This window comes from Danio aesculapii, chromosome 5, assembly GCF_903798145.1.
Source record: "Danio aesculapii chromosome 5, fDanAes4.1, whole genome shotgun sequence".
Classification (NCBI taxonomy): Eukaryota; Metazoa; Chordata; class Actinopteri; order Cypriniformes; family Danionidae; genus Danio; species Danio aesculapii.
In genome coordinates, this window is record NC_079439.1 from 23,683,575 (window position 1) to 23,701,148 (window position 17,574).

General features: G+C 36.9%; 2 protein-coding genes across 3 annotated transcripts in view; one reads left to right on the forward strand and one right to left on the reverse strand.

The window, feature by feature from the left end:
• The window catches only part of rpl36a (ribosomal protein L36A), a 168,102-nt gene that overhangs the window by 116,987 nt on the left and 33,541 nt on the right, over positions 1-17,574 (forward strand). The gene's annotated exons all lie outside the window — the stretch shown is intronic.
• The window catches only part of sptbn4a (spectrin, beta, non-erythrocytic 4a), a 38,208-nt gene that overhangs the window by 1,178 nt on the left and 19,456 nt on the right, over positions 1-17,574 (reverse strand). For both annotated transcript variants that reach the window (XM_056457617.1, XM_056457618.1), the window contains 12 exons: positions 16,853-17,131; positions 15,528-15,658; positions 14,326-14,530; positions 11,385-11,630; positions 11,161-11,295; positions 8,707-8,951; positions 8,407-8,545; positions 7,972-8,056; positions 7,690-7,880; positions 4,567-5,531; positions 2,810-2,870; positions 1,612-1,864 (listed from right to left, as the gene is read on the reverse strand). In XM_056457617.1, the coding sequence (XP_056313592.1) occupies positions 1,612-1,864; positions 2,810-2,870; positions 4,567-5,531; positions 7,690-7,880; positions 7,972-8,056; positions 8,407-8,545; positions 8,707-8,951; positions 11,161-11,295; positions 11,385-11,630; positions 14,326-14,530; positions 15,528-15,658; positions 16,853-17,131 (2,935 nt within the window). The remainder of the gene's footprint in view (positions 1-1,611; positions 1,865-2,809; positions 2,871-4,566; positions 5,532-7,689; positions 7,881-7,971; positions 8,057-8,406; positions 8,546-8,706; positions 8,952-11,160; positions 11,296-11,384; positions 11,631-14,325; positions 14,531-15,527; positions 15,659-16,852; positions 17,132-17,574) is intronic.

A 17,574-nucleotide genomic window follows, 5' to 3' on the forward strand; every position in this document is an offset into this window, starting at 1 on the left:
GGGACATTGTAAATGTGCAAAGACCTCAGCTTATTACCAGAAAACAGAGATATGCTGATAGTTCTTTTAAAAAATGTAAATCCCAACACAGTCACAGTTTTAGATTATTTAAAGAGTCTTCTTTAGTTTGTATTATTCACTTTTTTATTTGGATTTTGTTTTAAAATTCCAATTTAGTTATTGCAGAAAAGATTTTATTTTGTAAAAAATAAAAACCTTAAATTTGGCTCAAATAATTGTGACTAAATTGTGAATCGTGAGATTAGTATTGTGAATCGTATCGCATCGTAAGTCAGGTAAATCATTACAACCCTATTTAAAATAGTACGTTTTAGGGCACACCTTAAAGGGGGCATACTGTTCTTACAAGACATAATTTAGGTCTCGGGTGACCTCAGAATATGTCTATAATATTCAGCTCAAAACACATCACATACAGTTGAAGTCAGAATTATTAGCCCCCCAGTTTCTGTTTAACACGAGAGATTTTTTTTCCACACATTTCTAAACATAATCGATTTAATAACTCATTTCTTACAACTGATTTATTTTATCTTTGCCAGGATGACAATAAATAATATTTTTCATGACACTTCTATACAGCTTTAAGTGACATTTAAAGGCTTAACTAGGTTAATTATATTAACTAGTTAGGGTAATTAGGCAAGTTATTGTAAAATGATGGTTTGTTCTGTAGACTATCGAAAAAAATTGCTTAAAGGGGCTAATAATATTGACCTTAAAATGGTGTTCAAAAATTAAAAACTGCTTTTTTTATCTAGCCGAAATAAAACAAATAAGACTTTATCCAGAAGAGAAATATTATCAGACATACTGTGAAAATTTCCTTGCTCTGTTAAACATCATTTAGGAAATATTTAAAAAAGAAGAAAAAAATTCAAAGGGGGGCTAATTCAACTATTTTTCTGAGCCCTTTTTGGTAAAATCAAAAACACATTTTGTGTCTCTTTAAATCCAAATAAGCTACTTCTCCCTGCCCACATTTCCAGAAGAGGGCAGACCCTTTGCAGTTTGGATCATGGTTACTCTCGCAGCAAAAAAAAAAATAGATCGGTGTATTTTTAAGGCCTTAGCAGCTTAAACTCTGATTTTCTATTACGTAGTTTTCTTTTGCATCTGTCAACAATAAAATGCATTTAAAAGCACACAGAAAGATTGCACAATGGTGGTATGTCTGTAAATGTAAATAGTTTGACAAGAAACTGCATGCGTATCAGTATATTAAATGTGTGTAAAAACAAGCATCTTTTGGACATGGTGGCAAAACATTTCTAACACATTTCAATTAAGCTTTGTCATTTTGGACTGCTTTGGGTTGGAATTATTTAAATTTAGGATACTGTGATGCAGAAAGAAAACTCAAGATGATGAAAAATCTAGTTCAGAAACAGAGCTCACTGATATAGAGAATAACTCCCTTTGGAGTGACTTTGTAGCTCAGTAGATCTTTTATCTTCAAACAGTAAAATTACACACTAAAAGAGGTTGAAAGTGTAAAAAAAAAAAAAAAATAGGACCCCTTCAACAGTTCATGTACTTTATGCATGCATGCATTCAGATACTAGCTATTTTCTGCTAGTAGAAACACACCTGTTTGGGCTTCTCTCTTTCCCTCCTCTTCGTGTTTCCTGTACAGGAAGCCCTCGTGATGGACGGTGTGGGTCGGAGGTTGAGGTGTGGATGGGACACTCTGTGCAGGTGCAGAGCGTGACCTCCGTGGCTCTTCAGGCTCTTTTGGACGAGGTCTTCTTCGTGGTTTGGGACGGTCACGAGCTCGAGGACGATCCAGACGACTTACTGGTGCAGAGAGGCTACTGGGGGGTCTGTACACCTCTCCTCTTGCCTGAAAATAGAAAGAGCATTTGTTCATGTAAGAGACAGAATTGTTTATTATAAAAAATAAATAAATAAAAACATTCTGAATGGGTTTATATGGAAATTAGGTGTGTTGTGAATCACAATATATCAATCTTACATGAGCAGTAAAATGTATAAAGAAACTACAAAGTCTAAGCTGCTGACTAAAATGTTTGGGGATCAGTCCTAAGTTTCAGAGGATGCAAGGTGACCCAGAAAGTGGAGAATTACTGAGATCACAGTTCTGCTCTATCACCATTGTGCCCTTGAGCAAGACACTTCAGAAGCACTGTACCTGCAGTAAGTCTACACTTATTTCTCTTTGGATGATACAAATGGCTGAAAAAATGTAATCAGTGCTGTGTGGAATGATTTTCTGCACAAAATAATAATAATAATAATAATAATAATAATAATAATAATAATGGGGCCAGTAAGATTTTTGTTTAGAAGGAAATGCAATTTTATTATACAGCAAAGATAAGTAAAAAAAGAAAGTAAATACTATATAGTAAAGATCGTTACCAAACAGCCTATTCAGCATCAGTAATATTATTTAAATGATATTATTGCCGTTAATGTTTTCTGAGCACCTAATCGTCATATTGGAATAGTTTCCAAATCATTCACATAATGTGATGATGACAAATGTATTTGATGAAAACTCCTGACAGCTGTGCTATTACATAGGGAAAATTATGTGGAAAAATATTCAATCAGAAAAAAGTTGTAATAACATTTTAATATTGTCAAAATATTACTGTTTTTGTCATATTTTTTTGTAAAGGAAATTTCCTTTAAAAATCACACAATTTGTGACCCAAAAAATTGTGCAGTTTAAAAGTTTCAATAATGACATTGGAATGAAATGCATGATGCAAAATAAATCTCTGAAAAAACACTAAATCCAGTACAGACATATGGCACATACATGGCAAGCTTCTCTCTCCTGCACTTGCTCAACAATCTCAGCCATAGTGGAACGCTTCTCCCTGAAATAGAAAACAGTTGAGAAAGCCTGCGAATTTAGATACCCATGAACAAATCAGAACACCCACATACACAAACTGACTTTCCTTACCCGTATGATTTATTTTCATTTTTACAAATATTTCCTAATATTTTTTCTTCTATTACCCTAACTATAAATATAATCCTCTCTAAACAGTATTTTATCTATCATGTTAATGAGTTTAGTTCTTATTTTTTTGTTTAAATTTCAGTTTTCACTTTTACATACTTCTGTCATCAATGTTATTTTAATTTAACTCAGTTTTTGTTTTAGTCATTTTAGAACTTCATTTCAAATTTTAACATGTTTCTATATTTCATTTTATTGTAGCTTTATTTCAAATAACAGAAAATTATTTCAACAATAACAGATCTGTTTATTAATAAAATGTTTAATAAGCTTCACTTCAAATTTTAGCTGATTTTAAGTTTTACTTCCTTCGTGGGTATCTTTAAAGGGCACCTATTTTACCCCTTTTTCAAGATTTAAGATAAGTCTTTTGTGTCTACAGAATGTGTCTGTAAAGTTTCAGCTCAAAACACCCATCAGATTATTTATTATACCTTTACGAATATTGAGATTTTCTGCTGGAAATACAATGTAGCTGATTTTGTTGCCTGTGCCTTTAATGCTAGTTTTCCCCGCCCACAGTTCCCACATACCTGTCAGAGTGTGCCTCAATCTTCAGCTGCCAGATAAACAGCACAGTGACAGACATGAAGGAAGCAGATCTCACGTAACGTTTGTGAGAAATACTACAGTAAGAACTTTACCAATGATGATTTGATGTATTTGTTGTGGAGTTAATTCAAGCCTTTCTGCAATGATGAGTCACACACAATGTTGTTACGAAGTTCACACAACGCGTGCGTTTAACTTTGCACTATTTTTGTACGTAAATGTGACAGGATGCACATTAATATCCACTGCAGTATGTATATCCGTTATGTTAATGTACAAAATAAACCTGATTTAATGTCCACAAACCAGGATTGAAGCGTCTTCTTTTATAATTGTACTGACATGCGGCTGTGGTGAAGTAAAGACGGTAAAATCGCTGTAATTCATTACAAACATGCACTGTTTTAAAAATGTTTTAAACTTGTAAAACTCATTCATGATCACATTTGATGATGATTGATGATCACAGCGGGCTTTCTTTTAATCCCAGTTGCTTTGTGCATGCCCTGTCTAGTTGATATGATTGTACGCGTTACTACAGAGACGTTAATACAGGGCTGTCAATCAATTTGGTGGGTGGGGAAACTGCACTCTTATGTCACATTGCGGTGGGCCCCAAAATGGGAGGGATTTAGATCCTATTTTAACATCAGAAGAATACAAAAAAGAGACTTATTGTCTTTATATTACTCAAATATGACTGTGGACAGTCTACACCTACATACAGTTCTGTCCAAACAACTTCCAAAAGAAGATTTTCATCATAGGTGCCCTTTAATATTAACCCAGTCGGTATCAATAGCCTCATGGTTAGCACACCAATATATAGCACTTAAGTGTCTTAACTCTTTACGTTCCTGTCAAAATTAAAGGCTTAAAAGCCCTAAAAATATTTATGTTTTTTCTTTTTTACTTAATTTATTTATCATTCTTACATCTCAGAAAGCAATCTTAGTTCCCAAACTAAAGCCAAGCAAACACATGCACACACTCACCCAGACGGCCTCTTGTCAGATGGCTCTTTCCCAGATTCTGCATCGCTGGAGTCGTGTTTTTGCACTCTCTGCTTTCCACTGGCCTCTTGCTCACTGGACGACTGTCTCTCCATTCTCCGACGGTAACGCTCCTGCCGAACAATCAATGGCAGCTCATTGAGTCGTGCCTGAATCTCCTGCTCGCTGGAAGTCTGTCTGCCTAGCCTGTACTCCCTCTCCCGCCGAAGGTGATCCATCTGTGGGTCAGAGCGGCTCCCACGGGGGTCTCTTTGTAAACGACTGTGGATCATCTCCAGCGAGGGGTCCATGCCCACTGGAGGAGCCGGCATGTTTGCTCCTGCGCTAGCAAGCTGAGCTCGATGCGCCTCCAGTAAAGGAGGAACCGCTTTGTGAATGTGGTTGATTTTGGGCTGAAAGCAGTCAGCTTTCAGGTGCTGCCAAGCATATCCCATTTTGGGCTCTACAACCCCTACGGCACCTAAATGGTTCAGGCTATGGTAGCTAGAGCCGTCCTCTGCTAAAGCACCTTGTTGGTTTAGTCCAGTATAGCTGGAGCTGTTCACCCCAAAGACGCCAACTTGTTGGTTAAGCCCCTGATAGCTGGAATTATCCAAACTTGAAACACCCTGTTGTTTTATCGATTGGTATAAAGGACTTTCATTGATGACCCCCGATGGCTGCTGTAACCCGTGGTAGGAGGAACCATTCATAACAGGTGTGTAGGGGTTTAGGCTGGACCCGAGCCGCTGAGGGAGAGTGTGAGTCACCGTGTGTTCTGTGGAGTGCATGAGGTCTGGACCGGGCTTAGACTCAAGAAATGAGTCCTGAAGGGGGTTACGGAAAAGAGAGGATGATGAAGATGAGGAAGAAGAGCTGGGCACAAGACAGGAGAGAGGGAACATCTGCCTGCTGAGGAGAGAGGAGGTAGAAGGTGGTTTGTTCAATTCCTCCTTCATCTTCTCTGCCTGTAGATGGAGAGAGACATTTACACAAGTTACACATATCTGTCATTTATATATTTTCAGTGCTTCCCACACATAGACTTTACTTGGGTGGGCCGCCCAGGAATATTAACAGCCACCCAAGTATATTTGGTGACACTTTATTTTTTTATTGTTATCATCCTTTTACTCTTTTTTTGTTTCGTCCAATATTCAAACATCCACGATTGATTAACCAGAGGAAAATCTCCTCTCACCCTACATGTTTCCTACTTCTCTTTGTATGTGCACAAAAACTGTAAACATGCACAAAAACAATCTCTGCAAAGACCCACAGAGATGCGCCTTTATGAGACTTAAAAATGCATAAAATGACATTAAAATGTCCGGGATTCGACTTTTGGTTTCGCTTTCTAAGCCGTCGTATGCGTTTTTGCATTACACTTTTATTTTAAGCCTGATTTACTTTCGCTTGGCTTCGCATCTGACAGTGTGTGCACAGCCTCAAGAGTGAGAGAAACATTAAATAATTAAACGACTCAGATAAACTTTTCTATTTACTCAAAGAGGGCAAAATTACATCTAAACTGGCAGCAAAATATATGTACACTCCTGAAAAAATGAAAGAAAAACAAATAGTGTGGATTTCTTTTTTTATTTCAAGTCTTTTATGTTTTTTTCAAAAACGTCAACCCATTGAAAAGAAACAGTGTACAATAATTAAAAATATTGTTAAAAATCACTTTTTTTGTAGCTTGTAGGTAACCATGTACCGTGGGTAAAAGATGTTTCAATCTGGCTACCACCGCAAGTATTTTTCAAACCTGTGGAAAGCACTGACCTTTTAACAGCAATTTGCTTTATCAATATTATTCTAGCAAAACTCCAGACAAACTGGTGTAAGGTCCAGCCAGTTAGTCCAATGATGGTGTCATCTGGTGGACGAAGGTTCACTGCATGTTTGGTCTTTCCAGTGCACAATGTTGATTTACTTTAAATTTAACTCGTGTCTGACTCCAATTTTAGTATCAGGTGGTTTAGACTATTAATATATTTATCCTCGTTTTATCTGACTCCAATTATAAAACATTGATAATATTATTTTGTTTCTTTTAAAATTACTTTAGAATATGATGGAATATTCTCTTTGGTTCGTTATTGTATATTATTCTCGTTCATTCGGATTCCTATAACATCCTGAGTCTTGTACCAGCCGAGTATCCGTCCAATATTTAAACATCCGCGATTGATTAACCAGTGGAAAATCTCCTCTCACCCTACACAATCTCTTAAGCACAAGCATGTCAGTCTTGGTCACTAAATAGTGGCGATTAACCGATATCCTAAAAACGCAGAACCCTGTTATGGACTTGTGGTTTGTGGTGTTATGGACTTAACGTAATCTACTAGAGATAATAACATGAACTCTGTTTGAATAATTCAAAACATAACAATTTATTAGTCAGGTAAATGTGTATTATGCCAATTCATTCAGTCAATTAATAAACGATCAATACAACACATAAAATTATCAAAGATAAATCTAAGATTAAAAGATGCATACCTGGTATCATGCTTGTATCTAGAAACAACTTGTTAAAGTGTAATTGATAATTGTAGTATTAATAAATTAAACTGTATACATTAAGAAATGCATGAATGTATGTATTTCATAGCGACTTAGGATGTGCTTACTGCCATGTGCACTTAGTCATATGGAGCTGACGATATACTGAATCATGAGGTAGAAGACAATGGCAAAATTACTATTCCCTATTGAGAAAACAACATATGATACAAGTAAATGTTCTTACATGACCAATAACGTTGGTCATGAAACCCATTATTAGAAACCCACTGGAGGAAAAAACTAGTTAGGAAATAATAGTGGAGAGTCTGCTGATATGAATTAACAATGGTATAATTCATTTATGTTTGAGAGACTCAGCAGACTCAAGCTGATGCCCCATGCATTAAAACATAAGTAACTCCTTGACTTGACTTTTATTTTAATAACTGAAGAAATTGAACTGCCTTGAAGATTTTGCTTTAGCTGGTTAAGACTTTTTAACTGCCACTGTCCCATAGAAATAAGATAATATTTACAAATGATTTTGGAGCTCCACCTTCCTTCTGTAACATGAGAATCACATCAAAAAGTTTTGAGTGTTGAAGTAATAACCTGTCGTAAAGAGCTGAAATGGTCTTTCCAAGTGGATGCAGCTTTCCGGAACGCTTCATGCCGGCGAATCAGCTCCTCCACCTCGTCTGTCCCGCCCCCTGCCTCACGGGTAATCGGAGTGATTGGTTCCTTGATTGTGAGCCAGGGCTGCTCTGTCAATCCCGTCTGAGTGGACTGCAGCCTCTGCTTGGCTGGAGAGCACCAGAAAGATTGTAGATAAGTTTGAGGAAGAATCAGCTTGGCAGACCTTTAACATGATACTACAACAACATTGTCACTGACCTTGCTGAAGCTTCTCCCAGTGCAGGTCCCATCGCTCATTCATCTCTTTCTGCTTTGTCATGACATACTCCAGCTTTTCCTTCACCTGGATGAGAAGGTATGGATATTGTAATCATTTTATTAATAGGAAATTATTAATATTCAATGCAGGGGCATAAAATGAGGGTGATCATTCCACATGTGTGCTACATAATAGAATAACCTAAACAATAGTTGATTTTTTAATACATCATGTATTTTAGGAAGTATTTAAGATTATAATCACATAGCAAATAAAAAAACATAAAAAAAAAAAGAGATCCTTAGATTTTAACAGTTTAAAAGTGCGGCATGTAATATATATATATATTTTTAATTTAGAAAGAAATGAATGCATTTATTCAGCAAGTATACATTGTTAGCATGGTTTAAGTCTTAGTATGAGGATGTGTGCACCTCTTCAGCTGCAGGGTTGCGGGCAGCGAGCAGCATTTTTCCCATCTCCACACAGTGCACAAAGTTCTTGCTCTTGTTGTCCATCTTACTCTTCAGATTCTGATGTTGGGACATCATGCCCTCCAGCACTGAGAGGTCCCTGACACGTTCACAAGGACCCACCCAACACCAAAGCCCACGCCCAGACACAAACAAGAAACACACAGACACATTACCCTGATGCAAATTGTCTACTGTTATCGGTTTTAATCTAACCATCTATTTGGGATGATACAGAGGGTTCTATAAATGATCTGGTACCTGGCATCGTCATTTGGGCCAATCTGCCCCATGATTCCATCCATCCACATGCTCAGTTCCCGCACCACCGCGAAGAACTGGATCTTATCGGTTACGGTGGTGACCTGCACACGGCTGCCCTCACATGCGACGAGGAGCTCTTTCCAGGCCTGCATCACTTCCTGCTCACGGCTCAAAATGGCATCTGCCTTCTCCCCAGCATAGATTGCACGTAGCTGAACTGCATTTTCTTGCAGTTGGCGTACCTGAGGGAGTAAAAGGTAAAAATGCTGCAATGCTTGAAAACATCTTGAAGCTGCTGCAAAGATAGATTTTAATTGGCTGATAAAAACAGTGCGGCATGACATCACTTTGTTGCAGAGACAATATTGGTTGAATGTCGGCAAAGTAGAACACGGAATCGAGTATGCCTACTGTCTGAAGGTATTATAAAGTTGATGATGACAACATTGCCATGTAAACTTGGGATTGCATACAAATTTGGGATTGTCTGCAGGGTATTTTAAGTTGAGGTTCTATTCATTCATTCATTTTCTTTTCAGCTTAATCCTTTTATCCATAATGTCTTTGGACTTGTGGGGGAAACCGGAGCACCCGGAGGAAACCCACGCAAACACGAAGAGAACATGCAAACTCCACACAGAAATGCCAACTGACCCAGCCGAGGCTCGAACCAGTGACCTAGCTGTGAGGCGATCATGCTACCCACTGAGCCACCGTGAGGCCCTTTAGGTTCTATTTGTTTTTATATAATTTTTTTTTTTTTACTGCTGCACTAAAGTCCAAAAGTGAAGAATTTGTTATTTATTATTTTATTGTTCAAGCTACCTCATAGAAGTGCTCTGTTTGTTAACAGAGTTATTGAAGGTTAAAATGATGGTTAAAGGTGAATTAAATAAACAGCTCTTCTTTACTCTTCTTTATGCTTTTTTATGTATTATAGAAGTATCAGATCAGGTTTCGGTAGATACTCAATCAAATGACTAGGAATCGAGGGCAAAAACACCTAATCAGGACATCCCTAATGTAAAGTAACAAATTACAAATACTCAAATGATTGTAATTGAGTAGTTTTTTCTCAGGAATTGTAATTTACTAAATAGTTTTAAAGTTGTGTACTTTTAATTTCCTTTAAGTACGTTTTAGTGCTGCATCTGTACTTTTACTCCACTACTTTCCTTCAATCTGCAGTCACTACTTTATTTTTTCTTGTCTATGGGGATTAGCTAAAGTAGAAAAATCAGTCATGTGATTCCTGTCCAATCAAATCGCACAAAATTTCATACTAAAATCATACTAAACAACCTCAAGGCATGGACTATCTTCATAAATGCAGCTAACCATTTAGAAGTGTCCAAGAAGATGTCCACAATATTTAATGATACAATGACCCAGAGACGGTTTAAACTGCACGTCACTGATGAGAAGATGGCGGATGGTTACTGTGTGATGACTGAAATGGCTTTAAACAATAACTAAATGCACTCCAGAATGATGTTTTCACACACATGCACAATTTGAATGCATCAGACTGTTACAGAATAATACTCACTACTCATTACTCTTGAGTAGTTTTAAAAGGGCTGCTTTTTACTCATACTTTGAGTAATATTTACAACAGATACTTTTACTCTACGTGTACTACATTTTTGGGCAAGTAATGGTTCGTTTACCATCAAGTAAGAATTTTCAGTACTCTTTCCACCACTGGTTATTATTAAGAAAATATTGTTTTAATTCCTCATTTATCAGTGATTAAAATTTAGGAGATAAGCATCATAACAGAGAAAAGTTCACTTACAAATAAGAGAGAAAATAATACTTGTGACATAAACTGAATTCCAACAGGAAAACATAATCACGAGATGTAAACAGAATTCAGAGGGGGAAAATTCATAATATACTCTTAGAATTATGAGGAAAAAACTGGGAATTGGGAGATTCAACTTAAATTTCTGAGAGGAGAAAAAGACAAAAGCCATAATTACAAGATATAAACTTGCAAATTTGCTTGCAATTGCAAGATATAACCTTCTAAATGATGAGCATTGATCTCAAACTGAATTCCTGGAAGTCCACAGCTCTACACATCTAATCAAGCCTTTAAGATTTCAAGAACCTTCCAAGCAGGTGTGTGAGTTGGAGATGGTTGAAGCTAAACTGTGCAGAGCTCTGGCCCTCTGGGAATTGCGTTTGAGACCGCTGATCTAAAGAAAGATGTTACAATGAGATAAAACGTTGCAATTAACTTTATTTTTTTTTGCACAGTATTAGTGTGTGATATTTGGAACAGTTTTTGTCAGTATTATAGTGCTCATTGGCTAAAATGGGAACCCCCTCTTGCTGGGTCAGGTAGATGAACCAGCCTAAACACTTTACCGTGGCTGCTGCACCTGCTCAGAACAGGTGTTGTGTGTTGTGTTTTGTGTGTGTGTGTGTGTAATTGAGTCTTACCTGTGAGACCAGCAGCTGCAGGGAGTGTTCGAAAGAGTGCAGGAGTCTCTGTAGTGTGCCAGGGTTGGCTGAGCTCACCTGACAGGACCTCACCTCCGGCAGCTGTCTCATCTTTCCTTCTATCTGTACCAATACCTACGTAGCCAAAACACACAGCTGATGTTGAACACTTCTGTTTAAATATGATTTAAAATAAAAACTGCAAATAGTTTGTGTCTGTATACCTCCTGACAGTCAGTGAAGAACTTGTGCAGCTGGTAGGATGCTGCCAACATCTGCGCTCTCGTCTCCATGAGCTCCAGAAGATCCGCCCAGGACTCGTTCAGTCCGTCTTTCCACTCTGCAATGGTGGCAGCATCAGAGTGACTGCAGTCGATCATCTCATTCACCATCTTATTGACTGAATCCATCTGTTTCTGGCCCACTGCACGTGTCTCAGAGGAAAACTGGGTAAAGCTGCTCTGAAGAACCTGCGAAATTAAACAGCACAAAAATTTGATGTCAGAGATGAGCTCACTGGAAAACAGGGAATCCATTAGCACAGGACTTGATTTTATCTGCAACATTAAATGTGCCCTCGTATTAAAAATTGAGATGCTGCATTCTCATTCAATAGCGCGTCAACTCAGAACTAAGGTTTTATCTGACATTTTTGTCAAAATTGAGTTATTGACATATTCTTATTAAATGACAACTTATTTACATTATGTGATTTTTTTTGTATTTTTATAAGTTGTTCACTCTTTTATTAAAAAACAAAAAGGTTTTATCTACAAAGTTGAACTCTAGCTTGGCTCTATAAGGTTCTTTCTATGAGCCAATCAGCATTTTGATGAATGTGCACATGAGGACCAATCAGTGCCAGCTTTGTCATTTCACCGGATAGGGTAGGACCAGAAAGAAACACAAAATCAGCTCTAAATCATGTGATGGGTTAGAAGCTTTTTTTGACATTGAGATGAAATGTAAAATTTTACATTGTTGAAAAAAAAAAATTTATATTAAATGAGAAATATTTTTATTTGTGTATATAAAGTCAGTGAAACATTTTTCCTGTGTTTATTATACTCATTTGCTCATCGTCTGTTTTCTTTTAAAGTCTTTAAATTTAATATTAATCCATGAAGGGCAAATACTTCATTTCATTCATGAGGCATATAATTCAATATATAATTCAATAGTTCATATAAAGCATAAAGTTCAATAAATATTACCATAAAATTATAGAAAATTAACAGCTGCACTGGATCAAATATTTAGCACAGCCTTGTATGCTTAATTTGAACAACGAAAAATATTCATCCTAAAACATTAAATAAATGTTATAGCAAACAAAAATCTAACTTTCTCAAGCATTAACATATTGTTACAATTTTTTTTTGTGATTGTATTTCTTGAAAAGTAAAGCTTCGATTAATGATTTACCAGATAGAACCGTATAATTACAAGCAGAAAATGACTTTTCAGAATTAGAAGGTTCTATCTGCATTTGCCCAGTTTTTTTTACCCCAATTTGCAAACTTAATAGAATTTTGATAATGTACATTTAGAGTAGATTTAGGGTCTCTGTCATGTTAATGAATGAAAGAGAACTGTTACATGCGTATTGTTTGCTAGATGGAATGCCAAAACTTTGAAGCTCAGTATCTCAAAATCATTTAGAACACAGATAGAACCTTATAATTCCAAGGCGACGAGTAGCCTAAAACAATACAAGACCATACATTTTTGTTACTAAACAATATTTCCAGCTACAGACACCCATTGTACCCTTTGATTTAAGGTCTTAAACGGACCAGCACCTTCTTATTTAATTGAACTTGGACTGGTGCCATATCTGCTAGACGTGTAAGGTCAAAGCAGAAACTTAAAGTTAAGGGGGATCTAGCTTATGCAAACGTCTGTCCTAAATTGTAGATTATTCTACCTCTTTCCATCATGATAATCTCCACAGAATCCTAGTTCAAGAGGAAACTGAAACCACTTTTTAGAAATGTTTTTCCATACATGTTCATTATTTTATTTATTGTATGTTATTTATTCCATTGCCTTTTATTTGATCATTATTATTCAATTTTGATTTTATAATTTGTGTACAGCACAATGGTCAATGATTGATGCTGTTTTTTGCACTATAAATTAAGCGATTAAGTTGTCATTTTGTTTTTATCTAGACCCTAGAGCCTCTGTTTCTGAGCCTATCCACTTTTGACCACTTCCAGTAGAGTGAAAACATGTTTGATAAGATTGCATTCCCATCGTAAGATGATCATGTGGTTGAATGCATTCAAACCAATGACCACCTACTGTCTGCCTACTGATTTAACATGCTAATTATGTGATTTGTTGTGAGATATCACACCAAAACAAGGTATTCATACTTCTTTTTAATTTAAATGGAAGTAGCAATCCACATTCTTTAGATTGTTGTACCGAGCACTCTTGTAAAAGTGATGTAAGAGTGTGTCAAATTTATAGGGAAGGGACTCAATGAAATCTGAACAGTGGTCACATGAATTGTGTTCTAATAAAATGTAAACACCAAGTGTAACCATTATAGTGTCTCAGCTAACCAGTAAAATCCATGTTAAAACCAGGTGTAAACAGCATACAGTTGAAGTCAGAATTATTAGTCCCTCTGTTTATTTTTTTTCCCCAATTTCTGTTTAACGGAGAGAAGATTTTCTCAACACATTTCTAAACATTATAGTTTTAATAACTCATGTCTAATAACTGATTTATTTTATCTTTGCCATAATGACAGTAAATAATATTTGACTAGATATTTTTCAAGACACTAACGTTAATTAGGTTAACTAGGCAGGTTAGGGTAATTAGACAAGTTATTGTATAATGATGGTTTGTTCCGTAGACTATCAGAAAAAAATTAGCTTAACGGGGCTAATAATATTGACTTTAAAATGGATTTTAATAAATTAAAAACTGCTTTTATTCTAGCCAAAATAAAACAAATTAGACTTTCTCCAGAAGAAAAAATATTATCAGACATACTGTGAAAATTTCCTTGATCTGTTAAAAATCATTTGGGAAATATTTAAAAAAGAAGAAAAAAAATCAAAGGGGGGCTATCAATTCTGACTTCAACGGTATATATTACATACTTGGAGTTAAACACACTTGGCAGTGTGTAAGTGAGTGCATTACCGTGACGTGCTCCAGGTCCTGGCCGAGCTCAGTGGAGCTGGCGACAGCTTCCCTCTCAGAAATCCATTTCTCCAGTGCCTCCACCTCTCGCTTCAATTGATACAACCAGTACTGCTGCTCCAGTTTTGTTTTCCTCTGCTCTACCAAGTCTTTCAGAGACACATACAGTCGGTCTATATGAGCCTGCTGCTTGGTTATTTTCTCACTAAGAAAGAAAGGAGAAACGGAAGAAGACAAAAAATATTAAATTATTCTAAAAAGAAGGGTCACAGTCATTTAACAGCAAATAGATATATATGTGATGAAAAAAAGAAGCATCTTGTGCTATGTATTTAAGTTCTGCAAAGGAAAAGCTGAATTTAAGCAGAAACAACTTCAGTCTTCAATGCACAAAATCTTTCAGATATCATTGTAATATGTTGATTGGGTGCTGAAATAGCAACTATTATTATTACTGTTGTTATTTAGAATTATTATTCTGAAAACATTTGTGTTGCATAATATTTTTGCGAAGGCGGCACGATGGCTCAGTGGTTAGCACTGTGACCTCACATCAAGAAGGTCCCTGGTTTGAGACCCGGCTGGGTCAGTTGGCATTTCTGTGTGGAGTTTGCATGTTCTCCCCATGTTCGCGTCAGGTTTCCTCTGGGTGCTCCGGTTTCCCCCACAGTCCAAAGACATGCGGTATAGGTGAATTGGATTAACTAAATTGGCCGTAGTGTATGAGTGTGTATGGATATTTCCCAGTGCTGGGTTGCGTCTGGAAGGGCGTCCGCTGTGTAAAACATATTGTATGCTGGAAAAGTTGGTGGTTCATTTTGCTGTGGCAACCCTTGATGAATAAAGGGACTAAGCCGAGGGAAAATGAATGAATGAATATTTTTGTAAATATACGTTTAGGATTCTTTGATCAATAGAAAGTTCAAAACAATAGCTTTTATGTAATATTTTGTAACACTATACATGTCCTTCCACTATACATGTAATTTAATGCCAACTAAAAAGTATTCCTTTTTCAATTATTTTTCTGACCTTTTACTTTTGAATGGGGGGGCATGCATCAACATGTCAGATCATTTGAATAATTAAATGTAGAGCCTGTCACTGTTGTGGTTCATGAGGTTAAAAACTCAAATAAACATGGAAGATATTTGTTTTATCATGCCCAATTTAGATATTACAGGTGAGAATTTTATATTTACCTGTCTGGATGTCCTAACTCAAGCATGCGACGGCACTGCTGGGACAGTGAGCCCACTGTCTCTGCATAATTCTCCACTGTTTGCTCCAAGGCCAACTGCTCTTTCAGTAACCTAAGAGTGCTGGCTTCGTCCTACAGACCAAAAGGAGAGAGAGAGAGACAATAAATCTTGGTTTACAAAGTGAAATACAAACAGACCACACAGCACTGACCGCAGTTTACAACCATGCTACTGTATAGTCTCTATTCTCAAGACTTAATAAACACACACATACACATAACACACTGTATTATGTAAGGGATAAAGTACATCCAGGCGGTTGTTATCACAGTAAAAAGCCCAATAGGTTATTTGTAAACTATTATTAGATTATAAGACATATTTGCAGGGGCGATTGACAATAAGCTAGTGATTACAATTATTGTGATAATGGTACAAAACCCTGCTTTGTGTACTCTTTGTACGCGCATGTCGGAAGTTCGGTTTTCTTTTGGTAAACAGAAAAAAACTACTGCCCCCAATGGTGTGGAAAAACATCCTCCTATGCAGGCACAGAATTCATACTTTTGAATCAGTCGGCTGCTGTCTGTTTGGTGTGTTCATGTACAGCTTTTTGGTGGAGACATGGACATTTTGGTCCAAAGCAAGGCATCAATACAGTTGGTTTCGTCAGTGCTAGTTGCTTGCTGTCAGCTTGGTGTTTACCGGCCATAAAATTTATAAACCCTTGTTATTAGCAACACCAGTGGTAATTAAATTAATTGCTAAAAGCAATGTGAATATGTAAATTCATGATTTACTATTTTCAACTAAATAAACATTTAAGTTAAATGACAGTGGCAATACATAAATAAAGCATCTAATTATAGTAGTATATGTACTAGTAGTATATAGAATATGTTTGCACAAGCTCTGCAGTTCACTGGCATAATGTCAATATAATGTGGAGGTAATTAAACTGACACAGTAATAATAAATTGATTATGAAGTATATTTGAGATTATAGACTATCTGGCTGTGAGATTATATATTGATTGAATTCCTTTGCTTTGCCAGAAAGATTGAAATTACAGGACAGAATGGCTTATTCACCATTATCCTGATCATTGTATAAAAATCTGTTCCAAGTGTCAAAGAATGGAAGAAAGGCTTTTAAAGCATGGATGAACATCATATCCTTTGACTTTCAAAAACATCATTTATACAGAAAAGGTTTTGTTACAAGTGGTGTACACATCGCCAATGAAAACACTATAATTCAATAAAAAAAAATCAAAATGCATTTAAAGTAATAGAAAAATTGAGTCTTATGGAAAATTACATACGTTTCCTTTCTCCTCATTGAGGACCTGAAGTTTCTGTCCACTGAGCCAAGACTCAGTCTTCGCTGCCTGGCTGTAGTACTGCTGGGCTTGGTTCACAGCATCCAGCATGACTGTGCGGCGTTCCATCTCCACCTGAAGCACCTCCCACAGCTGTCTCACATGCCCCGCCCCCTCCCGCACAAGCTCCACCTCTGGGGTCCGCAAGGCAGCGATAGCCTCTGCCCTTTCCAGTACCTCCTCGAGTCGCCCCCTCCGAACCTGCATTTCCATCTGCAGTGCCTGCGTGTCAACATACACACATGTATTTTTATATTTTTAAGGTCTCAAAACTCAGGGCTTCTGGTAGTACCTAGAATAGCAAAGTCAAGTAAAGGAGGTCGAGCCTTCTCATTTATAGCTCCTAAACTCTGGAATAGCCTTCCTGATAACGTCCGAGGCTCAGACACACTCTCCCAATTCAAAACTAGATTAAAGACCTATCTGTTCAGTAAAGCATACACTTAGTGCACCACTTAGGGGGCTTCCACACAGGTTCTGCATCTTGTTGATATACACTGTGAACATCAGCTACGCTAATTATTTTCTTTATTCTCCATTTCCACCTGGGGATACTCTTCCCGAGGCCCTCAGACTATGCAGAGTCACTGATTCGATCCAAGACCAACGACAAGATGATCCCAAGGTTTTTTATATCCTGGACCTGGCCGAATCCTGAGCAGCTA